This window comes from Dendrobates tinctorius, unplaced genomic scaffold, assembly GCF_039654945.1.
Source record: "Dendrobates tinctorius isolate UK_male_01 unplaced genomic scaffold, ASM3965494v1 ptg000070l, whole genome shotgun sequence".
Classification (NCBI taxonomy): domain Eukaryota; kingdom Metazoa; phylum Chordata; class Amphibia; order Anura; family Dendrobatidae; genus Dendrobates; species Dendrobates tinctorius.
The window spans coordinates 206,318-220,652 of NW_027361738.1; the positions used below are offsets into that span (position 1 = coordinate 206,318).

The 14,335-nt window shown below is 46.3% G+C and overlaps 1 protein-coding gene across 3 annotated transcripts in view; it reads left to right on the plus strand.

Moving 5' to 3' along the window:
• The window catches only part of LOC141095388 (probable serine carboxypeptidase CPVL), a 103,828-nt gene that overhangs the window by 63,566 nt on the left and 25,927 nt on the right, over positions 1-14,335 (plus strand). For all 3 annotated transcript variants that reach the window (XM_073581343.1, XM_073581341.1, XM_073581342.1), the window contains exons 8-10: positions 7,641-7,763; positions 8,012-8,143; positions 9,390-9,476. In XM_073581343.1, the coding sequence (XP_073437444.1) occupies positions 7,641-7,763; positions 8,012-8,143; positions 9,390-9,476 (342 nt within the window). The remainder of the gene's footprint in view (positions 1-7,640; positions 7,764-8,011; positions 8,144-9,389; positions 9,477-14,335) is intronic.

The following is a 14,335-nucleotide window of genomic DNA, read 5'->3' on the forward strand; positions in this document are numbered from 1 at the left end:
TCCCTCTTCACATTCAGGAATGCTGCTTGGCTGGCCCCCTCTTTCCAAGCCAACAGATTCCGAGAACAGAAGTAGAGACTGTGATGGCTCCTGTTCATGTCTCTGACTGCCTGGGCACTTTGGCAGGTGGTGAAGAGACAGATGGTTGCTCTTCGGTGCTCTGGTCCTGAGAGGCTGTGGAAGTAATTGAAGTCGATGCGTTAGCTGCCATCCATCCGACAACGGCTTCAATTTGTTCCTCCCGCAGCAGTGGGGTACGTTGAGGTCCTACAAAGCTGCGCATAAAGGACTGTTGCCTGCTAAAACTGGGGGATGCTGATCCACTGGTGCCCGCAGCATGCCCAGAATCCCCACGTCCTCTCCCTGCAGAATCCCCACGTCCTCTCCCTGCAGAATCCCCACGTCCTCTCCCTGCAGAAACTCCACGCCCACGCGCCTTACTCCCTGCCTTCTTCATCTTGCCAGACTGCTTAAGATAGGCAGAAAAGTACAAAGGGGGGCCTTAGTGTGCTTATTCCTGAACAGCTGGTTACAGGTACAAGAAACACTAATTTTATGAAGTGTGTGTGTGGACTACACTTTAATAGGAGCTGATGTGGCCTACACAAGTTCCAAATGTAGTGTTTGGTGAACTTTTTTTGTGGTTTCTTTGTTGGAAACAAACTCAAAGTATGTGAACAAAGAATTGAAACTGATAGTATCACCAACTTTTTGGAGCTATTACAATGCAGGCAGGTAACCTACAATTCAAAAGATGAGGCTCCAAAAAAATTGGGTAATACTAATCTGGCTGCGCCGGCAGGACACAAGCCAGAAAAAAAGGCTCCTCTATCTACTCCTATATAGTGTTTGCAACCAACCAATGTTGATGGATACGGATGGATGCACACTAATAGGAGAAGAAAAAATGAGCTGCACTCAAAGACAAATATGTGTGAGGCAGTGACTCACGTTGAGCGTCCTACAGCCAGACGTAGCTGCAGGACACACTACTCAGCGTGAGCTGCACTCACACACAGTCAGAGACCTCTCAGACAGCCGTGAACAGTGCAGCAAAGTGGACACTCGCACTGAAAAGCTGCAGAAAGGCTCCGCTGTCTACTACTAGTGTTTGCAACCAACGTATATGGATACGGATGGAAGCACACTAGATTGAAATTATTTAAAAAATGCAGCTCAAAAAATAAAAGATGTATGAGGCAGCAGTGATCACACTGGGTGGCCTACAGCCTGACGTGGTGCAGGACCCACTCCACAGCGTGAGCTGCACTCACACAGCCCTTGCAGACAGCTGTGAACACTGCTGCTAGGGCAAAGAAGGCTACAGTGGTGGTTTATGTAGCCTGGGTAAAGCACTAGATGTTTGGTGGAATCGCTATTTCTAACTGTCCCTCAGTCTTCTACAGCAGCCTGTCCCTAACTGAATTCACAGCAGAGTGAACCAGAAATGGCGGCTGCGGTGGCTTTTATAGTGCATCATGACATTTCGGCAGCCAATCACAGCCATGCCAATAGTTAACATGCCTACATGCCTAACAGGATGTGCCCACACTTCGGAGGATTCCCATTGGCTTAATCAAAGCAAGCAGGCTCATAGCATGATGGGAACTTCCGATTCCGGTATCCGATATGACAAAAGTATCGGAATTCCGATACCGCTAATATCGGCCGATACTTGCGGTATCGGAATGCTCAACACTACTTAAGGGGGGTGTGTTTGTGTTTTTTTTTTTTTTTTTGTTTTTTTTTTTTTTTTCTCATCCTGGTGGCAGTGACTCTATGGAAACATGGGCTTCCGAACACAAGTGCACTTCAACTGTGAAAACATGTGGGTGGTGTTTGCACTCAATAGTATCGCCAAATCTTCACTTCCTGTGATTCATGTTCTCCATCAGTTGTTGGATTGTCTCTCCATAAATGCATATATTATGGCATCTTGTGTGCAGAATTTGATTGCTGATTCATTCTCTCATGGAGGAAAGGGGATGGAATGTCCTCTAGGACTATGGAACATTATTTCAGATCCTCTGCCCAGAGAAGATCTAATCAGATTTGGTTTCACATGGGCAACTTATCAGTGAGCATGGCATTTGAGGATTGGTTTGGCTCTTTCAGTCAGCATAAGTTAGGGAGCATTGGAGCGCTGTTCATCAGCAAAGGTTACCTGGTTGATTGTGGGTTTAGCCTTGAGCTTCAAAATGCATAGCCTGAGGGATTTTGACAGTTTCTGGTAAAACAAGCATTGAAGGGTTTTCATGGGGGCAGTAGTCGCAAGGATACTAGGCAACTAGTTTATTTCAGCTTATTGGAGTGTTTAGGGGGAATTGGGATCAATTTGTAGTCTGCACTTTGAGGTCTTTTCTGTTTGGCCTCTCTGCTTGCTTCAGTGCCTTGAAGGTTAGGGAGGTTGATCCTAGCAAGAAGAGGGTTTTAGGGCTCTTGGCAGCTAATGCTGCTACAGATCAAGATGTAGAATTTTTGGTTTGGAAATCAAAAACTGATCAGGGAGGAAAAGGTAGACTGATGGCTTTAGGTGTGGTTCCTTCATGTTGTCTGGAGGGTTTTAATGCTTTAAGGCCTAATCAGGAAGAACCTTTTGTTTCAAAGATGGTTCCTTTTTGTCAAAGTACTAATTTACCACTATTTGAGGTATTTGAGCGCGTTGGGTTTAGATCACACCAGTCTTGCGACAGGAAGCGGTTTGTGGCCTTGGCTCACTGTTCAGCACATCAGTCCCTGGGAGTCCAAGTATTACTGGGCTTACATCGGACCTCAGGATTTAGTTGAAGGGTTGCTTCCTTTAATTTATGGGGGTGGTATCAATTTGTGATAGTGTCTTAATATTTGACACTGGTTCACTTGTTTAATTACAGGGTTGGATCCTCTGATATGGATACTGAGCCACTCGTATGTTCACAGGGGTGCTCTTCAGGTGGATGTAAGAAAAGAGGATAGAAGGCTTTATTTCCCAGAAGTGCAGCACTAATTGGGTGGCTTGGTTTTACAGGTATAGGTTGGAACAGGGTTTTTCAGGAAGTGCCCCTCACATGTAGCACCAAAATGTCCAGAGCCCTACGGGGCAACTACCTTGGCAATTGCGCTCTTAAAGAATTGGGGATGTAAAACATGACTCGTTGTGCCTCCCGGGTTGGTTACAGTGTGGTCTTAAATCGTCAGACAATTCTTGGTGTGCTCGTTCAGTTGAGAAAGTTAATAAGGCTCACATAAAGTTGAATAGGGTGGTGTGCAATTGTTACTCAAAATGAGGCCATTGCAGTCTGCCATTTTGACTTGGTGAGAAGATTTTTGGCACTGATAGGCATTGATCTGTGTGCCTTGGGTCTACAAGATGGTATTGAATGGACCAAGGCATTGTGGTGTGGCGCCCCCCAGGGGTATGGTTGCCACACTGGCTTTGCCTTCTTCCAGGGGAGGGTAATGCCAGGCTTGGAAGCAGTGATGGGCCTCTCCGGCAGTTAACCTAATGCATGCAACACAGTTCCACTCCGGGCCAGCAGGGGCAACTCTGAACCAGGATTCTGGAGAGTAGTGTCCTCTGAGGGCCAGGAGGAAAAGGGATCAGATAGTCTGCGAAGGGTGAAGTGTGCAGATGGGAGGTGCGAAGCTGAGAGGTTGAGCTGCAGAAGGCGAGCGCCCTCAGCTTGAGCGCACAGAACTGGAGCCTGGTCTCCACGGTGATACGGATACTGACGGTCCTACCACAGATACCAGAGGAGTAGGAGGCTGTAAATGCCCTGCTCCCAGCAAAGACTTGGGACACAACAGCGATTGAATAGAAAGGCTACAGCTGTCTGTCATACAAGTATAGTTCTAGGAACATCTGAAGAGAGGCATTTCAGAGTAAGTATTGGAGTGCTTCACACTACAAAGTGCTAGGAAGGAGACTGCACAGCCCTTCTGCTGAGAATCCTGATCTGCTTCCAGGCTAACCTGCTCCAATACCATCTGTAATCAGGACGCTGGACTGAATCTACTCAGTAAAGGTACAGAAACTACAACCGCTGTGTCTTGTCTGTTCCCTACGCTTTCGGCACTGCTACATCCCCGTGCCAGCTACATCTACATTGCCCTGGGACTACATCTCCACCTGTGGGGAGCTATACCATCAGTCTCAGCAGATCTGTATGCAGCGTTGGCCTAACACCATATTTGCCAAACACCACGGGTGGCGTCACAAACTATCCTACCATTAACTACATCTCCCCATTGCTTGGGTGTCCAGGGCCACGGACCGGGTCACCACTGCTGTGACACATCCCCCTGACACCGGCCTGGTACTGAGTACCCCACAGCCCTGGGAGGGTGACCCTGGGGGGTAAGTGGGTCTCGGTAATTTTACACTTTTGTGGAAATTCAAAAAACTGAAAAGTGGGGTGTGCAATATTATTCAGCCCCTTTTACTTTCAGTGCAGCAAACTCACTCTAGAAGCTTTGTGGATCTCTGAATGATCCAATGTTGTCCTAAATGACTAATGATAAATATAATCCACCTGTGTAATCAAGTCTCCATATAAATGCACCTGCTCTGAGTGTCTCAGGGTTCTGTTTGAAGCACAGAGAGCATCATGAAGACCAAGGAACACAACAGTCAGGTCCATGATACTGTTGTGGAGACTTTTAAAGCCAGATTTGGATACAAAATGATTTCCAAAACTTTAAATATCCGAAGGAGCACTGTGCAAGCGATCATATTGAAATGGAAAGAGTATCATACCACTGCAATTCTACCAAGACCCGGCTGTCCCTCTAAACTTTCATCTCAAACAAGGAGAAGACTAATCATGGGCCTCTTGGCTGCATCTCTGATCACTCTGGATGAACTGCAGAGATCTACAGCTGAGGTGGGACAGTCTGTCCATAGGACAACAATCAGTCGTACACTGCACAAATCTGGCCTTTATGGAAGAGTGGCATGAAGAAAGCCATTTCTCAAAGATATCCATAAAAAGTGGTGTTTAAAGTTTGCAACAAGCCACCTGGGAGGCACCCCAAATGTGGAAGATGGTGCTCTGGTCAGATGAAACCAAAATCTAACTTTTTGGCAACAATGCCAAACAATGTTTGGCGTAAAGTCAACACAGCTCATCACCCTGAACACAACATCCCCCATGTCAAATATTGGTGGTGGCAGCATCATGGTTTGGGCCTGCTTCAGAAGGGACAGGGAAGATGGTTAGAATTCATGGGAAGGTGGATGGAGCCAAATAAAGGACCATTCTTGAAGAAAACTTGTTGGAGACTGGGATGGAGTTTTGTCTTCAAACAAGACAATGATCCCAAACATAAAGCAAAATCTACAATGGAATGGTTCACCAACATATCCAGGTGTTAGAATGGCCAAGTCAAAAGTCCAGACCTAAATCCAATCGCAAATCTGTGGAAAGAGCTGAAAACTGCTGTTCACAAACTATCTCCATCAAACCTCACTGAGCTCGAGCTGTTTGCCAAGGAAAAATGGGCAAGAATTTCAGTCTATGTACAAAACTAAGACATATTCCCCAAGCGACTTGCAGCTGTAATTGCAGCAAAAGGTGGCGCAAAAAAGTTAAAGGGGCCAAATAATATTGCACGCCTCACTTTTTCAGTTTTTGTATTTCCACAAATTTAAAATGACCAATAAGCTTTGTTCAACTTCACAATTGTGTCCCACTTGTTTCTTCACCAAAAATTTACATTTGAAGCGTGTTATATATGGGAAAAGGTTGAAAAGTTCTAGGGAGCTGAATACTTTCGCAAGGCACTGTAGATCCCTGAATTAGAGAGGGTTTCTCTGTGAGTTTTGCGGGGGGACTTGCGGCGATGGAATATCAGGTCCCTGGAAGTTTAGGTGTGTAAAGGAACCCTTTAGAATGTGGTGCTCCCGAGCCAGTGGGGTAACTGGCTTATGGTCAGCTTTTGTAATAGTGGTCAGCTTTTGCAGTAGTGATGAAGGGAATGCGCTCAAGGAAATGGTGTGAACAGGGAAAAATTAGCTAAAATAGAAAAACCTGTAGCACAGATTCTGATTGACTTGCAAAGTGAATAAACTATTGAATATATTACAGAATCCTAATGGTTTTGGTAATTGCCAGATTTTGGAGCTTCAAGGATCCCACCTTGTGTATTGAACTTTTGACATTTATCTGTTTAAATATAGGCTGCTGTGGCTAAATTATCCAAACTCATGTCAATTTTTCTTTATTGGTAAAACTGTTAGGGGGGTTTGGAGTGGGTACTAGGGACTGATGCAGACCTTTCACCAGAGGATAGAAAATACCAGTCGTGTGTGTATGTATATCTCATTTAGGCATCAGATGCTCCTCTTGCACACTTGTGTTGTATCACTTTTCAGATACATGAAATTATGATTACGTGTTGTAATTCAAATGTCTGAATGATAGACTATGGACAAACACATCCAATACACGGATTCCATGTGTGCTGTAAGTAATTATCACTGCAAAGTATAGGAGAAGCTTTGTAATTTATCCATGGAAACTCACACCTTAGTATATAATCCATCAGTGTCAGTCCTAAAAAAGAATTTAAAAAAAGTAAAAATTAGCTTGAAAAAGACTGGTTTTAAGACACTCCTTGAAAAATTTGACTTTTTTTAACCACTACAAAGATGCAGTTGAAGACACTTTTGTGTATGGGGACCTTTACAACTGCAGCTCCAATGAACTGAAATTAGTTTACTATCAGATCTAAATCTGTTTTATAGGGGCTTACACCTGAACTTCCCACTCTTCTACTGAATCGGTGAAACTCCCAAATCCTGAGCTTGTGAAACCAGTCTACAGCCCCCGTCACACATGGCTATCTCGCTGCTGAGTCACAAGTTTTGTGACGCAACTGCGATCTCACCAGCGAGATTGCAGTGACACTTCTCAGAGACCGGCCCCCCTGCCGGGTATCGTTGATCGTCCTGGAATGGCCAGGACATTTTTTTTGATTGCTGGTCTCCCGCTGGCCAGCACGCATCGCTGCATGTGGCAGGCGGGAGATCAGCAAGCTGGTGCTGGTAACTAAGGTATACAGTGGTTAACTAAGCGACGTGCGTTGCTTGTTACCTGCGTGTCGTTGGTGCTGGTAGCTGGTGAAGGTGCCTGTTTGGCAGCTCACCAGCGATCTGACAAGGTCATATCGTTGTCGGGATCGCTGGTGCGTCGCTATGTGTGACGGGGCCCTAAGGTTATGGGGACAATGTATCTTAAATGCTGACGCCCCCTCCAGATTTTTCTTTTGGCAAGCCTCTTCAGGAAACGCCAGACATTTGTGGTGGCTCTTCAGACTGCATCTTTTACTCTGTAGTATAGAGCGTGTGGCTTCTGCTCGTGAACCACCCTAAGAATGAATGTTACTTTGACTGTGTCTGTTTCTACACCTTGAAGTGGTGAAGAGACATTAGATGGTGCAGGTGCGTTGTTTTATGCTGCACTCTAAGGCTATGGTCACATGTTGCATTTTTTTTTTTTTTTTTTTTTCTGTGGCTTACCACCACCCATTACTTTCAATAGGTGAAAAACGCTGAAAAAGCTCTCTACAAATGCTGGTATTGTGAACATGTGGGCACCATCCTCGGTGTTGTAGGCAGTCGTTGGCCTATATTCTCATGGCTTATTTGTTTGTTTTTCCAGTCCTACGCTGGGAAGTATGTTCCTGCTATTGGCTATTATATCCACACTCTCAACCCAACCGCTAAGGTTAAAATCAACTTCAAGGGGATAGCCATTGGAGACGGGCTCTGTGATCCTGAAGTGGTAGGACATTTTAATTAAATTTTATTTTGATCTACAAAAGGGGTGGAATTTCTTTCTTTGCACTGTATTCATAAAGTATGCACGTCCCCTTAAGACTTCTGATCTGAAACATTTGTTATTGCATTACTAATTGCTGTATCACGTTTAGGTCGAAAAGAATGTAATGTTTCTTGCTTTAGCTGATTAGGATTAAGCACAAACCACATGGCGAGGGCGATCTATTCTAATGACTATTGTGTGTTTACCAGATGTTGGCTGGCTATGCTGAATTCATGTTCCAAACTGGCATCGTGGACGAAAACCAGAAGGCCTATGTCCGGCAGCAGTGCGACCTGGCGATACTGTATATCCAGCAGCAGAAGTGGATTGATTCTTTTGATGTATGTATTGATGTACAAAAAACCTCTTTAATGAAAAATCAATTTTTATTTTTTTTTTTTTTTAAAGGTTCAGTCTTGCCTGCAATTTCAAGGTAAAAGTAGAAATAGATTTTTCTCCATGGAGCCTGATTTGTGGTGGTCTAGTTTTGAGGTTGGATTTATTCATTATGCATTTAAATTGCTCTACTTCTAATGTCTCACATTAACTCGGGACAATTCAGTTGAAAGTAAATTGATTTCAGTGGTTACAGATAAAACAACCTGAGGATGTAAATTCCTTACAGATGTTGCCTTGGATTTGACCCAAGCTCAGTCCATGACATTGCATTCTCCAGCCCAATGTATGCTTCGCCTTACCGGTTACCTTCAGTGGAAAAGCGGTAGCTCCAATTAATGTATTGGGGCCTTAATTCTACACGTGATTGGCAGTGTAGTATTGGTCATCTAATACCAACATTATTGGATGATCATTTAAAGGTTGGGTCATCAGTATCAGACCTGTGTGGGGGGATGACACCCAGCACCCCCACTGATGAGCTGTTCGTGGTGGTGGCGACAAACCTATGTAATGTTTCAGGCTTTTAAGCTGCAATGCTCCTCTGGAAAATATGCAAATTGTCTCTTCAGGGGAAGAGGACTGTATGTATGAACAGTACCAAATGTCACTTGCTCATAGGAATGCAGTAATTCTGCTACATACAGGTGATCTGAGTATCGCCTCAATGTAGCAGAGGCGATCGAGTTTTGGCAGCTTCTAGCCATGCTGTGTATGGGATGAGCTGAACGCTAGAGCCGACTGCTTCATACATCAACTGCAACATATGCTTCACATGATTCACGTAGAGGTAGATGAAGGAGCTTTCTACATGTGTCTAGCTCGTTTTTATTCTCTCATCTGTTACAGAGATGCATATATAGATCTATTTTTTTTTTTTGTTAATTTGTATGGACTTTAACAAAGGTACATTGCTCACATAGCATGCTACAGATGCCCCCAAAGAATCCTATTGCCCATACCCCTCTTGCTAAAGGGCACAAAATAAAACCTATTTCTAACTCCTTTAAAAATAAACACTATGGAGCAGGAGGAATAAAATAAGAGCAAATCCTGCCCATTTTAAAACTGACAGGGTCTCTTTAAACCCCCATGTTCCAAGTAGTTGCCCCTCTGCAATTAAAGGAAAGGCTGAGATACTTGTCAAACACTGGAATCTGGGTTTTATTCTAATTTTTCTTTTTCTTGTAGGTATTTCATGCATTAATGACTTCAAATCCATCCTTCTATCAAAATGTTACAGGCTGCAGGAATTACTACAATTTTCTGCAATGTCAGGTAAGTGTCACTGATCTAGAGGGGCCCAGGGCCGGACTGGGACTAAAATTCAGCCCTGGCATTTGAAGTTACACAGGCCCACTAGTCACATGGTGACTATATAACATCTCTGTACACTTGTAGGTTACAAGAAGTGAGAAGAGATTAACACGACTATATAACATGTAGTCACAGCTGTGTCCAGTATTTCAGCTCAGTCCTATTTATTGCTTTTAGGTTCAGTACTCCTCCCAAAGCTCTGTCCCCTTTTGTACAAACTGTGACAGAATTCCTGGCAGAACTGCTCTCTATTGGGCAACCAGACCCCCTGGTCATAGCTGCCCCTATCATACCTCCCAACTTTTGAAGAAGGGAAAGATGGACAAAGACTGCGGCGCGTGCAGCGCGCCGCTGCAAGTTTTGGCCACGCCCAGCCACACCCATTTCACAACTAGTCACACCCATGTCCACACCTAATCGCACCCATTTAGCACTGCTGATCACACTGACTGGTACTGAGGGCACAGTGGCTGGCATTATGGCACACTGACTGGCACTAAGGAAGAGAGAAAACAGAGGGAGAGAAAGAAAGGGGAAAGAGAGAACAGTGAGAGACAAAGAAAGAACAGAGGGAAAGAGAGAAAGAAAGAACAGAGAGAATGAAAGAAAAAGAGAGAAAGAAATAAAGATTCTACAAAGATACTATAGCAGCCCGGCTCCCATTTTAGTGCCCACCTGAGCCTCCCGGTGCAGGAGATATCATGATCCGATTCCAAGGCGATCCTGCTGTCTGCGCTGTCAGAGGAGGACACGGTGATGGATATGAAGCATTTCTGGTTCCGTCACAATCTCCTCAAGAAATTATCTCATTTCCGGTCAGCTTCCAGCACATCACTTCAGGTGGAACGTCATGTGTGTGTTTAAAATGCTCCTCGGGGCTCCGCCGTGTACTACTGTGTCCGTGGGAAAAGCCCGCTTTGTATGCTTCGTACACACTTGGCTCCGCTCCGCTCCGTACACGCGGCTCCGCTCCGTACACGCGGCTCCGCTCCGTACACGCGGCTCCGCTCCGTACACGCGGCTCCGCTCCGTACACGCGGCTCCGCTCCGTACACGCGGCTCCACTCCATACACATATGGCTCCACTCCATACACATATGGCTCCACTCCATACACGCGTGGCTCCTCTCCGTACACCTCGTACACGCGTGGCTCCTCTCCGTACACCTCGTACACGCGTGGCTCCTCTCCGTACACCTCGTACACGCGGCGCTCTGCTACATCCACACTGTAAATCCTGACCCCACACATACTTACCTCAACCAGCACCATGACAACAGCAAAGCAGAGTCTTGCAGACGGTAGAGGCAAGGCTGAGCGCACAGGACCTGTGATGAGGTCACAGGAGGGGCGGAGTCAGGGGTGACATGATCGGGGGTCTGGACAAAGGCTCCTGATCATGTGACCCCCTGACTCCTCCCCTCCTGTGACCTCATCACAGGTCCTGCGAACAGAGCGAGCAGGCAAGCGAGTGCGACGCTGTGAGTGGCTGCGCGGGGGAGAGGGTCTCATGCTAAGGCGAGGATGGGGTGCGAGGGGGGGGGTGGCGGCTTATCTCCCTGCAGTGCGGGAGGAACTTGGAAACTATCACCGCCGTGCCCGCAGAGGGCCGGCGGCAGGAGCCACAGTGGCCGCAGCAGCTGGCAAGCGGCCCACGTGACAGCGGCCCAGCGGGAAAATGCCCGGTTGGTTATATTGCCAATCCGGGCCTGGAGGGGCCTGTAATGAGCTTAAAGGGACAGTCGGCGCAGACTGACTTACAACAGAGTTCTGCTGCTCTGTGCATCATGGCGGGGCCAGTCATTTATATACACCTTCCCACATGCTTGTTCTCCCATCTCCACACCCCTGACAGTTCTGGCTTCATAGAGCCAAAGAAGGGAGGAGATGGATGAAAAACATGCAGGTGGGAAGGTGTATATAAGTGACTGGTCCCGCCATGAAGCAGTCACTTATATACACCTTCCCACCTGCATGTTTTTCATCCATCTCCTCCCTTCTTTGGCTCTATGAAGCCAGAACTGTCAGGGGTGTGGAGATGGGAGAACAAGCAGGTGGGAAGGTGTATATAAATGACTGGCCCCGCCATGATGCACAGAGCAGCGCACCTTGGGTTGAGGTAATTCTGTGCTGATGTCCCTTTAACATTCTGACATGTATCCATGAAGGATAACTATCGTTGAGTAGCATACACTTTTGCTTAAGGTGTCCAGACATGAGCAGTGACACTTCGTACATCTTGAAGTACATCCATTCTCACACTGCACACCTCTCCTGTACATAACATGACTGTTAGAGGAGCTTGAAATCCTGTCGGATCCCCTATCAATACCTAATTTTTCCCGTCTCCCATGACGGCACACATGAGAGAGGGGATCCACCCAGTCAGAACAGGAACCCTACTGAAGATAAAAGGGGCGGTACCTCTCCTTTGCTTCAGTTGGGTTTCCTGTCCTGACAGGGACCAATGTGCCGAAGACTGCGTGTCAAGATGTCTGTACCTGCCCACCCCCATGCCAGCGTGGAAGATCAGGCAGAGGCTGGGCGTCGGCGCAGCATGGTCAGGGGTCCAGGGGCTCTTCCGTGGCTGCGCGCCACCCTTCCCCCTCTGCCAATGTCCAGGAGGGGTGGCCGCTCCTGGGTCGTTCCCGTCTGACACGCGCAAGGCACGCTGGGTATGGGTGTGCCCGTGTGACGTAGGGGGCGGTGCCGGAATCCAAGACGGCGGCGCCCATGGGAAAATCGCTGGCCGGCAAAAGATCATCCAGGCAGCGTGGCAAGCGGGGTGAGGGGCTGTGAATGGGCACTGGAGGAGGCTAGAGAGTGCAGTGGATCCCTGTCAGAAAGAGGGATGACCACAGAAGACACATTCATGCCCAAAACTTCACAATGGAAGTGGGGCAGGAAGAGCAGCAGCAAGAGCTCTAACCAGATGCATTGCCGAGCCGCCAGCATACCAGAAGTAGCCCCTCAAGTGGTGAGAGCGGCAGTTGTAAACACGACTGGCATGACTCTGAGACATTCAGAAAAAATGTCACGCATGCATCTGAGGAGCCTCCGAGATCGGTACCCTTGATTGACAGCGGTAGTGAGTGATCTTTGTGAATGTCACCCTTATGGTAACGGGGTTCCATTTTTCTGTTTGATCACTAGGGGTTGTTAGCGGCAAAAACAAAGACTATAGCATACACCCTATGCAGAGACCTGCTGGCAGATCAGTGGCAGAAAGATCTCTGCACTGACTGTATAAACAAAGCCATATAGGATGAAATACCTGATTTGGTGACTAGCCTTAGGGCTATAATACAAGAGGAGGTGAAAGGCTCCCTAAAGGCAGCCCTTAAAAGGACGAATAAAAGAAGCCGCAAAAAAGGGTTCGGAGGCCTCGCTAGTGCAAAAAGGTCATGAAAAATCCCTGATGCCGTGAGGTTAACAGAGCGGCAAGCTTATCAAATGCGACAAGGCGAGCCCTGTGGCTTAAAGGGTGTCCTTTGACTACATTTGAACAAGCAGGTGGGAAGGCAGGACTTGGTTTGAATCATGATTCTGTGTGGACTGCTTTTTATTTTTTTTTTTTTTTTTTTGTGCTAGGTAATCAAAGTCTTGGTGGAACAGTTATCCCCTTCCTGACACATGGCCCACTAGAACATGTCTGTTCCCTGTTCTTGATGCAAGCTGCAACTGTGCATCTGTTATCTGCAGAAAATGGCTAATTTACATCCATGATCTGCCTCCAACAGTGGTTGCAGTCTCTGCTCTGCCTGATGCTAACCACTTGTTGCAGTCAGTCTCTTAACAGCAGCCTTTACCGTGTAGGGCCTGGTGACGTGCAGTTACATGCACCCATCGAGCCACTCATCCCTCACCACTTGATTGTGGGGTGCCAATGCATTGCTATATCAGCTGGCTCTTCTGAAGGCCACTGTCCATGCCACGGCTGTGCTTCTTTGAAGACCAATCTGTGCCTAGATCATAATTAAATATACACACTGCAATACGATAGTTTGTGGAGTACAAGCAACTGTCTCAGGCTCATGTTGGGAGAGTAAAAATCTAAACCACAATTTCGGCTTTTTGCTCTCCCACCCCTATCGACCTTAATAAATGGTTACAAAAATATGCATAAAGGTCCACACTAACAAATGTTTGATATGATGTAACAAAAAAATTGAAATGCTAAAACAAACTTTTGGTGCAAAAAGAAGCAAAAAAACCATCAGTTATCATAATACATTAAAGCACCGTATGACTGAAATTTTTCTTAGACGAATTTCCCAACATCTTTTCCACTGCTTAAATAACAAACTTGCTGTTACTTTTTTCTATTGAATGGTACAATTTTCATTCAAAACTGCAGCGAAGGCACAGGACAAGCCTGCAAAATCACCCGGCTAAGAAGGGCTTAACTTATCTGAAAACTAACACCAGCTAAATTTGAGGGTTTAAGAGCATTGCATTACTACACACAGGTACCAAGGAGGAGTTGAGGGTTATCTGGGCATGACTTTGCCATAGGCAACGTCCATATCAGACTGAGGTCTGAAACCTGGACACTACCTCTGGCCCTCCCACAATCAGCTATTCCAGCTGATGTAAAATTTCAACAAAACTACAAAGGGCATCTTCCCTCTGTAATGGCTCCTGCTTCTATCTGCTTCCCTCTTCAATCTGATGCTTATCTATACAAAGATCAAACATCAACAGACCCTTATATTGGTTCTTGCTGCTAACTCTTGGAGGCTGATTTGTTAGGGAGGACATGAGTAAAGATACTGTCACATAGCGATGTACCAGCGATCCCGACCAGCGATATGACGCGG